General features: G+C 47.8%; 1 protein-coding gene across 1 annotated transcript; it reads left to right on the forward strand.

The window, feature by feature from the left end:
* The first annotated feature begins 835 nt into the window (after positions 1–835).
* On the forward strand, positions 836–13,835 carry Pipox (pipecolic acid and sarcosine oxidase). The gene is made up of 8 exons (XM_034506119.3): positions 836–1,011; positions 2,430–2,578; positions 10,479–10,692; positions 11,056–11,238; positions 11,736–11,882; positions 12,195–12,353; positions 12,885–12,960; positions 13,232–13,835. Exons 1-8 carry the CDS (start codon positions 898–900, stop codon positions 13,360–13,362), a joined length of 1,173 nt encoding a protein of 390 aa, XP_034362010.2. The 5' UTR covers positions 836–897; the 3' UTR covers positions 13,363–13,835.
* The last annotated feature ends 1,296 nt before the right edge of the window (positions 13,836–15,131 follow it).

Raw genomic sequence — 15,131 nt, forward strand, 5'->3', positions numbered from 1 at the left:
AGCATGTCAAACACAAAAGTCTACCGCTGAGCTATGCCTCCAACCCCCTTTCCTTTTATCTTAAAATGGACCCCCAAATTGTATAAGAATCAGGACCTGCCAACCCTGGCTCTATCCCCAGTGCCTGTAACAATACCCATTGAGCCTGCTGCCTGGCACAGAATGCTTCTCTACACATGGCCTCTATGTGTGCCTGGCTGGCGCCTGGCTCCCTATGTGCCCGAGGACAAGGTTCTTCTTTTCACTGTCCTTTCCGGGTCTTTTTTTTTTTTTTTTTTTTTTTTTAGGATCATTTATTCTCCTTTTTCAACATGAAAGTAAAACACACTGAGAATGATTTCATAATCACAAAACTGCCCTCCCTGTTGGCCCCTGCATCTACCCCCTGACCTCACCCCCCACCAGGAAGGAGGGCCAAACCCTGGGCATCCTGCCAAGTTCTTAACTGGCCCTGTAGATCTCTGAAGGAAATCAAGCTGCAGCGAGGAAAGCCAGCAGGGGGAGGCAGCATTCCCGGTGCCCAGCTTGGTCTAGGAGGCATTGAAATTCCGGGGCGAAGTCCTGAGACAAAGATCATAATGAGACAGGAAGGTGGCATGGGAAGGCGCCCATTTGCATGACAATAATTGAGCCAAGAATAGCAAACTAGAGGGATACAAGGGTGAGGCTGGCAGCTGAGCTGGGCGAAACCTCACAAATCAGTCTACCCAGCTCTGCTCTGCAGGGGGAGGCGGAGGCTGCGCCCTGTGCCAGGCTTTTGGGGGAGGAAAAGAAAGACAAGGACATGGGCCCCAGGGGATTGTGGGAACTGTAGCTTCGCTGGACTTTGCCTTCCTCCTCCCCTTCCAGGCTGGAGGTGCTTTTGTTTGCGTTCTCCTCAGTGGGCTTTGTGGCATCATGGCTGCTCAGACAGATCTCTGGGATGCTATTGTGATTGGAGCAGGCATCCAGGGCTGCTTTACTGCATACCACCTGGCCAAACACTCCAAGAGGGTCCTCCTGCTGGAGCAGGTACACTGTCCTTTCCACCCTTCTGCTGTATAAGACCGTCTCCTCCTCTTCCCTCTCCTAGGGAGGGCTTTCCAGAACTTTCGGGCTGTAAGTGAAGCCAAATGGCCGGACATCAGGAATTCTGTGCACTTTGTAGCCACTTCACGTGGATCTTGACGATTCAAAGAAAATTCCCACCCTCAAGTCCACCGTGAGGTCTCTTGGTATATTCTTTCAAGCCTCTTAGTTCTTGCTCCAAATCAAGAAGTGCCCCGCCTCTTAAATTCTTGCTACCTGTCTTGTCTTTGCCCAAATGGTTGATCCAACCAGAAAAAGAATCAGTTCTGCTCTGGGAAACCTTAAATAAAGACAGTTTTGCCTAGAGGCAAAAGCTGATGTACCAGCTTTGGAGAAAGCTGCGTTTTTTCAGCCGCTCCTTCCAGAACCTAGCAGGAGCTGCTGTTGATTCTGCCACCTTTGGGTAACAGTGACCTCCTCACTTGATGCCGGAGAACTAAGACACAGGTCTTCTTTTCCTTAAAGGAAAAGTGGTCACATGGCTGCTGTGAATGAGGGTGGTCATATGGCTACTGTGAATAAGGGTGGCACTGGGACCCTGCAGGACCCTCGGGGTGGATCAAGTTGAGTTTTCTACCTCACTGGCTTCTTCCTTTCCATTCTGCTTTGCAGCTTTCCAAGCTGGTTATCACTTCCTGGAATAGTTGGAAATTGTCTTCAATTCCTCTGTCTGTTTGCCCAAAGCCCAAGGGATTTTGGTTACAACCTGCAGGAAAACCTCCATCTTGTTTCACCCTGCCCTCAATCCCAAGATTGCTCCCTTATCCTGAGTACCTGAAGGCTCAGTGAGATGGCATCCTTTTCCTGATCTGTAAAACCAAGGGGCTAGATTTGCATAATCTGGAAGGTTCTTTTTGACTCTGCTTTTCTAGGCTCTAAGTGGGGTGTGAATACAGTGGAATAATAGAAGGTATTAACGGATGAGTGGCTGCAAGGGCTATTTACAAAAGGAAAAACTTCAGTCAGTGCTGAGGCACTGCTAACCTGAATGCCTGGCCAGTCAGTGGGCTGCAAGGAGACCTGGAAGGATTGTATGGAAATATTTGAAGATGTCGAGGCCTGGCGATGAGAGACTGAAAATCCCAGTTGCTCAGATTGACACAGGGGGATTGCAAGTTTAAGGCCTGCCTTCCTGGTCTACATAACAAGACAATGTCTCAAATAAGAAATAAAAAGAGGTCTAGGGTGACAGCTTATCTGCAGGGCACTTACTTGCCTCACGTGTGCAAGGCCAGAGGTTTAACCCCCAGGACCAGAAAGGAAGGAACCATTTGAAACAGGAGATGGCTCAGTAAGGGTAAAGGGAAAGGCTGAGTCAAAGGGGAGTGGCTTCCATTGTCTTTCTTGTCCCCTGCTTCTAGTTCTTTCTTCCCCATTCCCGAGGAAGCTCACATGGACAGAGCCGAATAATCAGAAAGGCTTATTCAGAGGAGTTCTACACAAGGATGATGAAGGAATGTTACCAGACATGGGCCCGGCTGGAGCATGAAGCTGGAACCCAATTGCACAGGTGGGCAAGGGAGGAAGACCAGGAACTAGGGGATTCACTCCTCCAGGTGCTTTGAATGTCTAAAGTGTGAACTTGAAATACAACTGGAGGGACGAAAGCCCAGGAGGGAGGTGCCAGTCATGTGCAGGCCTTCCTCTCACCTCCATTGTCTCTCCACCAACGCTGCTGGCCTCTGCCCCACCCTGGAGTTTCAGGCCTGGTTAGACCCTGTGGCCAAGGCTTGTACAGGTTGTGTTCTGAAAACTTAGAAAAACACCATGGACAGGTATCTAGAGCAAGCCTGAATGGAACCTTCCCGAGTCATCTTATAGGGCCTGGGTCAAAAATCTATATTCTTACTCATGTCCTAACTTAAAAAAAATGTTTATTTATATTGTATGTGTATAGATGTTTATATGTGCAACTACATGTGTGCCTGGTGCCTGGTGCTCAGAGAAGTCAAAAGCGAGTATCAGACTTTGGAACTGGACTTATAGACAGACAGTCGTGAGCTGCCATGTGGGACCTGAGAATTGAACCTGGATCCTCTGCAAGAGCAACAAATACTCTTAACCACTGAGCCATCTCTCCTGCCTCCTTTTATGCTGTACCCTCACCCCCAAAACAACTCTACAAATGCATTTTATTAAAATACTATTCCCTGGGAACAAAACCAGGCTGTTCCAGGGGCCAGACTGTTTGCTAGGAAGTAACCCTGTGGCAGCTCCCTGTTGCCCTGTGGTTCTCTCCAAACCTTAGGGCTCCTCTGACAATGGCCTTTCTGACACTCCTAGGGAAGGAAGCAGAAACCACTCTGCATCCCCTTTTACTCCTCTGAACTCTAAACTGAACCTCCTTTTACATAACCCTGGCTCTGCCCTACAGGGTGGCAGTTATTTTAATGGCTGTGAACCAAGAGGTTACTGTTCTGTTACGAAAACACCATTAACTTAAGAACAAAGTGAAATCCATTATGCAAATACAGCCAGGGCAGCTAATTAAGGATTTATTCAGAGACAGCTAATACACCCAGCACCCAAATAAAGGAGAATGTCTTTGTGAGGAGTGGCCTGGCAAAGGGACCCTTCTCTGACTGCTGGCTATGAGTACTTCTGAGCATTATAAGGTAGGAGATGAGCCTGAACCTTGAAGGGCAGAAGTCTGTCCAGCAAACATGAGAGGTCTGGTGTCGCAGTTTGGGTTTACTTCCTGGGTTTACTTCCTGACTCAACTCCTACCAGCTATGTGGGTGGAATCTCTGTACCTCATTGAGATTTTTGAAGGTTAAATAAGACTTTGGAAAATACTAGGCACAGTACTGGTACCTTTGAATCCTGGAGGTCTCTTCCTGCTATCCTGGGTCTATTGGGCTACGGAGGAGGAAGATCAAGAGGAAACAAAAGGGAGGCACCAAGGACATTTGGGATGTAGCTCAGTTGGTAGAGCGCTTGCCTAGCTTGCATGAGGCCCTGGGTTCGATCCTTAGCACCCCATGACACTGGATATGGTGGTGCGCTCCTGTAATCCCAACACTCGGGACACAGAGGTTGGAGGAATGGTACGGTGACTAAAGGAGCTGCACAAATTTAAGATCCAAGATTTGGATGCCTACATCCATTGTATCAAAATCCAAAGAGGTGAGAAATGCATGCAAGTATCTTAGGATCCCAGGCATCTCCAGACGGGCCGTGCACTCCACATGTACGGCTCACTTAGTCTGCTCCATAGTTTTGTTTTGTTTTTTATTTTGTTTTTGTTTTTTTTTTTTGTTTTTTTCGAGACAGGGTTTCTCTGTGTAGTTCTGGCTGTTGTGGAACTCACTCTGTAGACCAGGCTGGCCTCGAACTCAGAAATCCGCCTGCCTCTGCCTCCCAAGTGCTGGGATTAAAGGCGTGCGCCACCACCTCCCGGCTTGTTTTGTTTTTTAAAAGAATTACTTATTTTATGTATGTGAGTATATTGTTGCTGTCTTCAGACACACCAGAAGAGGGCACTGGATCCTATTACAGATGGTTGTGAGCCACCATGTGGTTGCTGGGAATTGAACTCAAGACCTCTAGGAAGAGCAACTAGTGCTCTCTCCCCTCCCTCTCCCCCTTTCCTCCCCCTTCCTCTCCTCCCCCTCTCCCTCTCCTCCCACTCTCCCTCTCCTCCCTGTCTCTCCTATCCCCTTCCTTCCCCCCTCTTCCTCCTCCTCCTCTTCTTCCTCCTCTTCCTCCTTCTCTTCCTCTTCCAAGTTGTTTTTACAAGGTCTCTTTGTATTACCCAGTCTGGCCTCAAACTCCAGGTCCCATGGATCCTCAGTCTCTGTGGTACTGGGGACTACCGGCGTGTGCCACCACCAGCTATGTAGCAGTCATAATGTGTTACTGTAAATCACTGAATTACTACACTCTCAGTTTGGAACAGGGGTCAGCAGACTTATTCTGTAAGCCACACAGGAAGTATGTTAGGCTTCTCGGGCCATATGGTCTCTTGCAAATATTCAAGTCTGCCATTGTAGTGTGAAAGCAGCCAAAGATGCAAATAAATGAGCCTGGATGTAGTCCAATAAAACTTTATTTCTAAAAAAAATTACTTTATTTCAAGACATGGAAATCTGAATTTCATGCTATTTCCTTGTGCTTTTTAAAGGCTTATTTTTAGTTTTTTAAAAAACTTATTTCTTTTTATCTTATGTGTTTGAGTATTTTGCCTGCATAGATATGTGTACAACTCATACATGCCTGCTGCCCTTGGAGGTACCAGAAGGAATTTGATCCTTGGAAATGGATTTACAGAGAATTGTGAGCCATGCTGAGAACTGAACCCAGATCTTCTGCAAGAGCAATAAGCACTTAAAAGCAGCTGAGCCATGGCTCCAGCCTATTTTAATTTTTTATATGTATGAGTATTTTTTGTTTGTTTTTTTGTTTTTCGAGACATGGTTTTTCTGTGTAGCCCTGGCTGTCCTGGAACTCACTCTGTAGACCAGGCTGGCCTCGAACTCAGAAATCTGCCTGCCTCTGCCTTCCAAGTGCTGGGATTAAAGGCATGCGCCACCATTGCCCGGCTTTTTTTTTTTTTTTAAATGTATGAGTATTTCATCTGCATATATGGATGTGTACCGTGTATCTGGTGCCCATGGAGGTCAGAAGGGGTGTCATATCCCCAAGAACAGCAGTTAGAGGGTTATTTGCCATCATGTGAGTGCTGGGAATCAAACCTGGGGCTTCAGCAAGAGCAGCCAGTGCTCGTAGTCACTGAGCCATCTCTCCACCTACCCTTCTTTTAGAGATAAGATTTTATTTTGTAGCTGGCCACAGAAGCACTAAGTAGCCCAGACTGACTTCAAACTTGAGATCTCCCGGCTTTACCTTCTGGAGCACCTTCTGGGCTTGGGCTACCACCTTGCTCAGTATTTGTACGTCTTGCAATAGTATTCTGCTTTAGATTTCTAAAAACCTACCATTAAAAAAGAGAGAGAGAGAGAAACCATCTTAACCTGTGCATTAAATAGACAAGGAGCTAGATTTGGCCCAAACTGGCTATGCTGCCAATGCCTACCTCCAAACAAATTCAGGCCTAAGTAATCCCAGGTTTGGAAAGTGCTCCTGTGCAATTCGCCATAAGCTGTGTGGGAAGAGCGCTCTGATGTCTCACAGCTCCAATTAAGAAAAATGAAGAGTAATGTGAATGTGCTTTAAAACCTTAAAGCACGATAGAGTGCTAAGTATTATTATTGTCGTTGCTGTTATTCTGTCATTAACAACTCCTTTCTTACGGCTACCCTAATTTACTCACGTGTACTAGATTTTTTTATTATTATTATTCATTTTACTGAGTAGGACGCAGCACAGATAGATATTCCCACTCTCTGAATGGAATCTGAACACGGCTCTCCACCTTTGGGCTGAACGCCATCCAAAGTGCCTCAGCTTTGCTCTTAATTTTGATTTTCTAAATGATTTCATCATCTTTGTCGTTCTTGCTTCTCTCTGGATCCTTCTAGACACACCGGCATAATACCATAAGATAAATGATAGAAATGAGTGTATTTAATGTCATCTGATGATGATTTGAAAAAAACCGCAAAAACCTTTCCGAGCCGACGGTGGGGGAGGTTGCCCAGTTCTTCTGTTCTGCTTCCTGTGACGGGCGTATATGAAACACGGGTGGGCTCAGGTTATTTGCATATATTCTGGGAACAGACAGTGACATGTGTCGGATCACAAGACCTGAGTCTTTTGTGATGTGTACAGCCTGGATGCTGGTACCAACACAAAAGCCAGGCTCTGAGACCATCTCTTTCCTGCCCCGCCTTCTCCCTTTGAGTTCTACTATCCAACTCCTGACCTGGGCTGCCCCTGCTTCACTGACAATATCAGACAAGATCACAGCCGTAGGCAGTACAGCTGCTGGCAGAACCTGGTGGCCCCCTCCGCAGCTGCTGCTTCCTGTGCCTGCGAAGTGTCTGGCTTGTCAGCCACATCCCCTCCCTGGAGCAATCTTTGTTAACCAATTCCACCTCGGCCCACTGAGCGGAAGATGAAATACAGAGAGCTGTTCCCAAACCTACAAAGACAGCAGCCATTACCAAGGCCCTTCCCCAGGTGATGCGGAGAGCTGGCTCACCGGGTACTTTGAACTGGAGCAAAGAGCCCCAGAGTGGGAAATGGCACCTTCTTGCCCTTCTCTCCCTGCTGACCCCTAGCCCTATTTTAGTAACGGCTGGAGATTCCTGATCGATCACCAGCTCCTATGGCACATGGCCCACAGAGGCATCAACAATCCAGAGGGTTCTTCGGTGGCCTCTTCTCGGTGCTGGAGCAAAGCGGGCCATGGGGAAGGTGTAGTCCATACCAAGGGCTCCCTATTAAGGTGATAGGCATTCTTGGAGGTAGGAGTTGCAAACTTGCTAGGGTTCCCTGGTAACCCTCGGGTTTCAGTTAGTCCTCTCTAGACCAGCTGCATTTCTTAGTCTTCCCCCCCCCCCATGACTTTTATCCTTTTCACCTTTTTTCTTAACCTTTACAGCTTGGGTCTGAGCTAAAACAAAATAAAAGAGGAGGGGGTCCCTAAGCACAGGCATAAGAAACTGGTGCAGAATCAGTAGTCTATTTATTGGGATCCAGGAAAAACCATTAAGAAAATAAGCACTTAAATGATTTTCAATCTGCCTGTGGAAGTCATCTGTCTTCATACTGGGGGAAAGGCCTGGTCTCCGATCCTGGTTTTGATTGACTGATTTCCAATTCTCTGAGCATTTCCCACAGGAGCCCCTCACCTATCTCCCATAATGACAGGCCTTTGCATTTCCAGGCAGTGTTTTACATTTATTTCCGATTTGCTCATAATGGTCAAAAAAAAAAAAAAAAAAATTTCTCTCCAATCCAAGGCATTTCTCCAACGGTGCACGGTTTCCCTCAGGCCAAATAGCTCAGCTGTGATCCACGGAAAATGAGAATTTCCCAAACACATCTTCGGACTTGGGGAGGGTCCGGCATCACAGATTCAGATGGAAAATTTCCCACTGTTAGATCAATATCTGGGCTAAGAAATAAATGCCACAGGGGCAGAGAGCTGGAGCAAAATGATTACAATCGGCACAATTACATTCAGCAGAATCAGCTCAGTGATTACTCCTAGGGTTGGGGAGCTCTGGCTTCATCCACCACAGGACGGCTTGGGAATTAGAACATCACTCAGCATTTCATAATTCGACAGATTTGCCCGTTGTCTTGGCACAAGTTCATTTTTTCCCCCACACAATACATCTCTGTAAATGGAGTTCTATTCAAGGAAAGAAGGAAGGTGGGATGGAAGGCCAGGCAGAAGAAGGCAAGCTAAGCCAGAGTACAGGAGAGACCAAGGCTGTGACATTGCCTGCAGAGCTTAGGAGACACTCTGTGGGATTTCTGGACCAGAGAGCTGACATTTGTCTGCCTAGAAGAGCTGTAAGCCATATCCTTGCCAATTCTTAGCCTGGAGCCCATCAGGTAGAAAGGTTCAAAAGCTCCTGAGTAGGTGCAGCCTTTCGTGCCTGAAATCCAACACTTGGGAGACGACAGGAGAAAGTCCCTTTCTTAAGAAAAGCAAAGCAAAAGCACACACATCCGAGTCGGGGTGTGGCTTGCCTGACGAGGGGTGTGGCCTGACGAGGGGTGTGGCTTGCCTGACGAGGTATTTATTTGCCTACTGTGTTGGAATCCCTGGGTTCTACCCCCAGCATCATAAACCAACTATAAAACCATGGCTGCTTCTTTTCTCTTTGGAGATGCTGGGATGAGATCCAGGCCCTTGTGCTTGGGTCTGAGCTAGGCAAATGCTCTCCACTAAGGTACACCCTCTAGCCTTTGGGGTGGCTTCCTGATTATCTTGTTGACCAAGAAGTTGACCAGGTAAGTTTTCATGACTTAATAACTAATCTGAAGTTCTTTTGGGAGGCTACAGAAAGGAGACTGGCTCCTGGCTGGAGATTCTGCCTCGTCTAGCCTAAGCTGAGCTTTGAAGAGGCAGAGCTGGCGTCACTATCTCACCATGAATGCCGGGTAGGCGGGGGCCATGTCGAATGGATTGGGCACGCTGCGCGGCTCTGTGTACTGACACCGGCCCCCAGGCCCACTGCATCTCTACCCCCTCCCAGTCTTCCCTTTAATCCCCACGACCAGATAATGTGGGATTTGGAAGCATGTAATATCCATGAGACTCCATTATAGGCTATTACGAGCTTTATATGCAGTACCTGGGGGATGTAGCAGGCTGCTGCTGGGCTGTGGAGCTGCTGAAGCCAAGGGAGAACATAGGAACCGTCCCAAGGGCCGGAGGCACCTTTCCATTGTTTAGATAGCTCTCCGCAAAAAAGGGACTCCGGACTATTATGGCAGAGGGGCAGGGAGCATCAAAGGGAAACTGCTCGCTCCCTCACAGAGTAAGATGGATGGGAGAAGTCTAGGGAGACTCTCTGAGTTTATTGCTGGAGTTCTATGCACCAATCCGTGTTTATGCTTGTGTATGAAAATGCCATCATGTCTGCGTGACCTTCTGGAGTGCTGCAGGCTTGGCATCCCTGTCCCCCGTCCACTTAGTGTGAGTGGCAACCCCAGGCATTGTGACAACCACAAAATATCTTGTACCGCCACTGACCTGAAGGGAGTCCTGGGTTTCAGAGGAGGAATTTGGGCCTTGGAGTAGTGAGTGAGTCACCAGTCAAAGTCACACCAAGGTGACACCCGGATTAGAAGCAAAACCAGATCTCCTTTTCCCTGAAATAAGAAGCAATGAGGCAGGCAAATGCACAAGGTCAAAGCAGTGTATGATAGGAAGAGGGGTGGGGGGAGGAGCCAGAGAGACGACCCGGATGTTAAGAATGCATACCATTCTTCCAGCCAATCTGGGTCCCATTCCCAGCAACCATGTTGGGTGGTTCACAGCTGCCTGTATTCTAGCTCCTGAGGATCTGATACCCCTAGCTTCTGTGGGCCCTTGAACTCATGTGCACACATACAAACAATTTTTTAAAAATGTATTATAATAATAAATCTTTGAAAAGTAAGGTAGATGGGGGGAAAAGGAGGAAGAAGAAATGTGGGAAGTGGCAGAGTAGCACAGAGGGTAAGGAATCACGTCTCGGTGGACACCTGCTATCTTGTTTGGCATTTCCAAGGTGTAAGAAAGGTCATGGGGACTTAGGACCTCTGCTGTCAAGAACTGGATGGAGGGACAATCGACAGTGAGTGTAAGTGGAGGACTTGGGAATGGTCTGGAAACCAGCCAGAGAATGCCAGGATTCCGAGATGGAGTCTAGACAGCTTTACCTGTGCTCTGAATGTTAGACGGAGTTGCAGCTGCTGTAGACATGGGTCCCTCACTGAGGAGTGGGACTAGGTGGACAGGGCCATGACAAATCCCTTCAACCATCTGGCCTTTTCTTTTGACACAGGCAGACTGAGCTCTTGTTTCTGGGAACAAAGGAAAATCCAGGATTAAAGACAATCCAGGCCACTCTGTCTAGGCAGGGGATTGACCATGAGTGTCTTTCCTCAGTGGATTTAAAGCAACGCTTTCCCAACCTTCGGTTCACCGGGGGAGAAGTGGGGCTCTTGGACAAGACTGGAGGTGTCCTCTATGCAGACAAGGCCCTCAGAGCCCTCCAGGTGAGACTGTGCAGCCTGGGGCAATGCAGTGACTTTCTCTGGGCTTGCTGGCCCCTAGTCAGGCAGCCCTGGCCTATGTCAGTATAAAGGTTCACTTTGACTTTGGTCCTGACTTTTAAGACAGCTCTCTCTCTCTCTCTCTCTCTCTCTCTCTCTCTCTCTCTCTCTCTCTCTTCCTCCCTCCCTCCTTCCCTCCCCCTTCTCCTACCCCCCCACCCCCCCACCCTCCACCCCCCACCTGTTGGCCTCTTTATCAACCTAAAAGGGAAGGACTAGAGTCTGCACTCTAGAGGACAGGCTCTTGGTCTCCCAGGCTGAACCATATACACAACTAATCCATCTCTCTCATCCCTGACCTTTCAGCATGTAATTTGCCAGCTAGGAGGCATGGTGTGTGATGGAGAGAAGGTAGTGGAGATAAGACCTGGTCTGCCTGTCACAGTGAAAACCACCTCGAAGAGCTACCAAGCCAACAGCTTGGTCATCACTGCTGGTCCCTGGACCAACCGGGTTCTTCGTCCTCTGGGGATTGAGTTGCCTCTCCAGGTAAGATGAGCTGGAGACCTAAGGATCAGTGATTAAGAGGAGAAATCTTGGAGCCAGCCAGATTTGACTTTGAGCCTTAGATCTATCTGCCACTTCCTAGCGGTCAACGTTGTGCAAATGAGTTCATCTCATTAAGCGTCAGTTTTTCCAACATGGGAAATAACAGCTACCTCAGAGGCTATTGGTGAATTAAACTAGTGTTATACACCAGAGTCTCCAGGAGATAGCCAGACTTATAGCCCTGCATAAATATGAAGTGTATCAGCTCCTGAAAAGCTGGTGAGGTAGGGCCGGGGCACAGCTATGGGGGAAAACTGAGGTTTGGAAATCTTTGTGAATATAATGTATATTATACGTACATGACATATGTACATGACACAAGAACTAGGTAAAACAGATTGGATATGAAAGGGCCACAGGACCCTACCAGCCCTGCTGTCATTATCTATAGAGCCCCACGGCCTCCCCCTTTATCTCCAACTTCCTCCTGCATCAAGACCCTTAGGATCAATGTGTGTTACTGGAGAGAGAAAGTCCCTGGGAGCTATAGTGTATCACAAGCCTTCCCATGCATCCTGGGTCTGGATCTGGCCCCTCACCACATCTACGGACTGCCAGCATCAGAGTACCCGGGGCTGATGAAGGTAAGGAGAAAATACTCAGAAAGCTACTAGACTACTAAGTGCCCATGGAGACCTTGTATCCATGCTAGCGTCCCTCTGTAGGACCCTCCTGGAGTCTGCTTCACTGTTGGCCATCTGCAGCATAAGCTCTTAAACACAGGGAGATGAGGGCTAGGTAACTTTAGGTGCTAACAATAGCTAGCTCATGCCAGGATTGAAGATTGGGATGATGGGTGGACACATCCTGTATCCAAGCCCACCCCTCACCAGCTGGTATACCCAGAAAACCAGCTTTACAGCTCATGCTCATTCGGGGGGGGGGGGGGGGTCTAGATCTGCTATCACCATGGTGACAATGTGGACCCAGAGGAGCGGGACTGCCCCAAAACCTTCTCAGACATCCAAGATGTTCAGATTCTATGCCGCTTTGTCAGAGATCATTTACCAGGCCTGCGGCCGGAGCCAGACATCATGGAACGCTGCATGTACACGGTAAGCGGGCTGTTCCAATCTGCAAAATGGGGGTGGGGGGGCAGAGATAGACAGACCCACAGCTAGCCAGGCCTGACTCCATTTGACCTCTGACCCAGTGTGCGACTTTCTACTAGCCAGCTATTCCTGTGGATTGGTTCACCTCTATGAGGGGCCTGTTAAAGAGTATTCATATTCCTTTTTATTAGGCCGTGAGGCTTTGCCTGGCAGTCCTTCTTTAAATTTCCCAGAAGAGCCCTAAAGCAGTTCTTGGCAAGATGTTCCCAGTTGAGCAGGCCTTGGGGAGAAAGAAGAGACAGATGCCACCAGGCCCGAGGCATCTTGGCTAAAGTTAGTTCACAAAGTGAACCGTGTCTGTGGCACAGTAGGAGAGTGGCAGCCATTCAGTGAGAGCAGAGGGGACTGGGCAAGCAGGAAGCAGACCTCAGCCCCATTCAGTTCTCTCTTGAAAGAGTGCAGGGCAGTTCCTTCCAGCCAGAGCCTGTAGTTCCTACCTGTCTTCCAAGGACACGGGTGTGACTTTCCTTCTAGAATACTCCCGATGAGCACTTCATTCTTGATTGCCACCCAAAGTATGACAACATTGTCATCGGCGCTGGATTCTCTGGTGAGTTTGAAGATGGGCAGGTGGGGTGCCTGTGAGCAGACCTACTGCAGTACCAGACAAAGGGGGATCCTGCATGCTTTAGCTGAAGGCTGGACACTTAGTGTATAGGGAGGGTAGGCAGTGAAAAGAAAGAAGGGATACTTGTTGCAGGCGACAATTTCTGGCTTTGGGATGAGACCATGAGGAGAGGTAGTCCTGTCTGTGTAAGGAGGGAACTTTCCTAGAGCCCAGATTCTGTACTTGAAGATACAACACGATCTCCTCCTCCCAGGACATGGATTCAAGCTGGCCCCTGTTGTGGGGAAGATCCTCTATGAGCTGAGCATGAAACTACCACCATCCTATGACCTGGCTCCATTTCGAATAAGCCGCTTCTCTGTCCTGAGCAAAGCCCATCTTTGACCCCCGCTGGCTTCTAGGGGCAGGATGTGGCCCTGACGAGTTTCTTTTCCTCCCGCTTCAATGGAATCTCCCATAAACACCAAATGATTGAACCTCTTTCCCCAATCAGCCTCCCAAGTCCATCTCATTTCTCCTTCCCAGAAAGTCAGCAAGATTCACCATCACAGAATAGCAAGGAGCTTTAAGATGGATGTCTCAGTGGGGAGGCGCTGGAGATGGCTCAGTAGAGACTAAGGGGCTCCTCTAAATTTCTCTTTGCTGGGACATTGGATGAACTTGAGATTGCTTTTGACTAAATCTGCTCAGGGGAACGTAAAACAGATTATATTTTATAAATCACTAATGCTTTGGGGGTTTCTTTGCTAAAAACTTAAGCTAGCCTCCATCACCAACTCCTGTAAAGTCTCGCCTCTAATAAATAAATATTTGCCAAGAAAAAAAAGTTGCTAAAAAAAATTTTAAAAAAAACTGGATCGCATAATGTCTGCGATGGTCTTTATTTTCTATATAACCCATTTCTTATCAGCTCTAATTATCTAAATGAGTACCACAGAGTCTGTTACCCGAGGAATCCATGGAGTCTCCCACCCATCGATGCACTGTGTCCCTCTGGTTTACTCCTTTGTCTTATTCTCATCTTCTCTCTGGATCTGTAAAGATGCTTAGCTCCCCAGTCTCTCTCATTAAGGTGTATTGTCAGGTCCTTATGAAGACAGAACTGTTATACCAGAAAGAAAGCGAGAGACACACTCGCTTAGAAACCCCGTTCAATGTTTGAATGTTAAATGTGCCATTTTATTATCATTAGGATTGCTCCCACTTAATGAAACAGCATTAGCACCGAGTTGAGTCGGCTGGTCTCCTTGCACTAATTGCTTTGGAAGAGAATGGGGCTTGTAACTACCCCTGGTGGGTGGAGGGGCGAGGGATGTGAACTCGGACTCAGGCTAGGCTGATATGCTTAGAGCAGTGGTTCTCAACCTTCCTGATGCTGTGACCCTTTGACACAGTTCCTTGTGTTGTAGTGACCCCCCCTTCAACCATGACATTATATTTGTTGCTACTTCATAACGTTGTAACTTTGCTACTGTTAGAAATGATAATGTAAATATCTGATATTTGACCTCTAAAGGGGTCACAACCCACAAGTTGAGACCTACTGGCTTAGATGATACCCAAAAGCCAGGGGTGGGAGACCTCTAGATAGAGTCAGCTTCATCCCAGAGAACAGGAGCTTACATGTTCTGGGGAGAGAGAAGCTGGAGCAAGGTGGGGTGGATGTGACAGGAGGAGGACAGGGAACGTGAACAATAGGAATGAAATGTTCCCAAAGAAGTACACCACAAAGGAAATTACTCTACCTCCCTTAGTCCTTTAAACCAGAGATTCGTGCTAGCTCCGATCTCTCCAGTGAGTTCCAAAAGATAGCTGATTCTGTCAGCCCCGTGCCAAGTCTGCTTGGGGGCAACTTCAGTTGATTGTCTCAGATACTCACTCTCCATAAGATGATAAAAATAATACTGACTGAAGTACAGAGGTGTGTGAGGACCAAATATTATTCACTTACTCATCTGACACATAAATACTGATTTAGTTTCTACAATGTATCGGGTGCTATGTGGATGCATCTGTGCACTGGTTCCTTTTTTTTTTTTTTTTTTTTTTTTCAAGACAGGGTTTCTCTGTGTAGCCCTGGCTGTCCTGGAACTCACTCAGTAGACCAGGCTGGCCCCAATCCAGAAATCCATCTGCCTCTGCCTCCCAAGCGC

This window comes from Arvicanthis niloticus, chromosome 6 (genome assembly GCF_011762505.2).
Source record: "Arvicanthis niloticus isolate mArvNil1 chromosome 6, mArvNil1.pat.X, whole genome shotgun sequence".
Classification (NCBI taxonomy): domain Eukaryota; kingdom Metazoa; phylum Chordata; class Mammalia; order Rodentia; family Muridae; genus Arvicanthis; species Arvicanthis niloticus.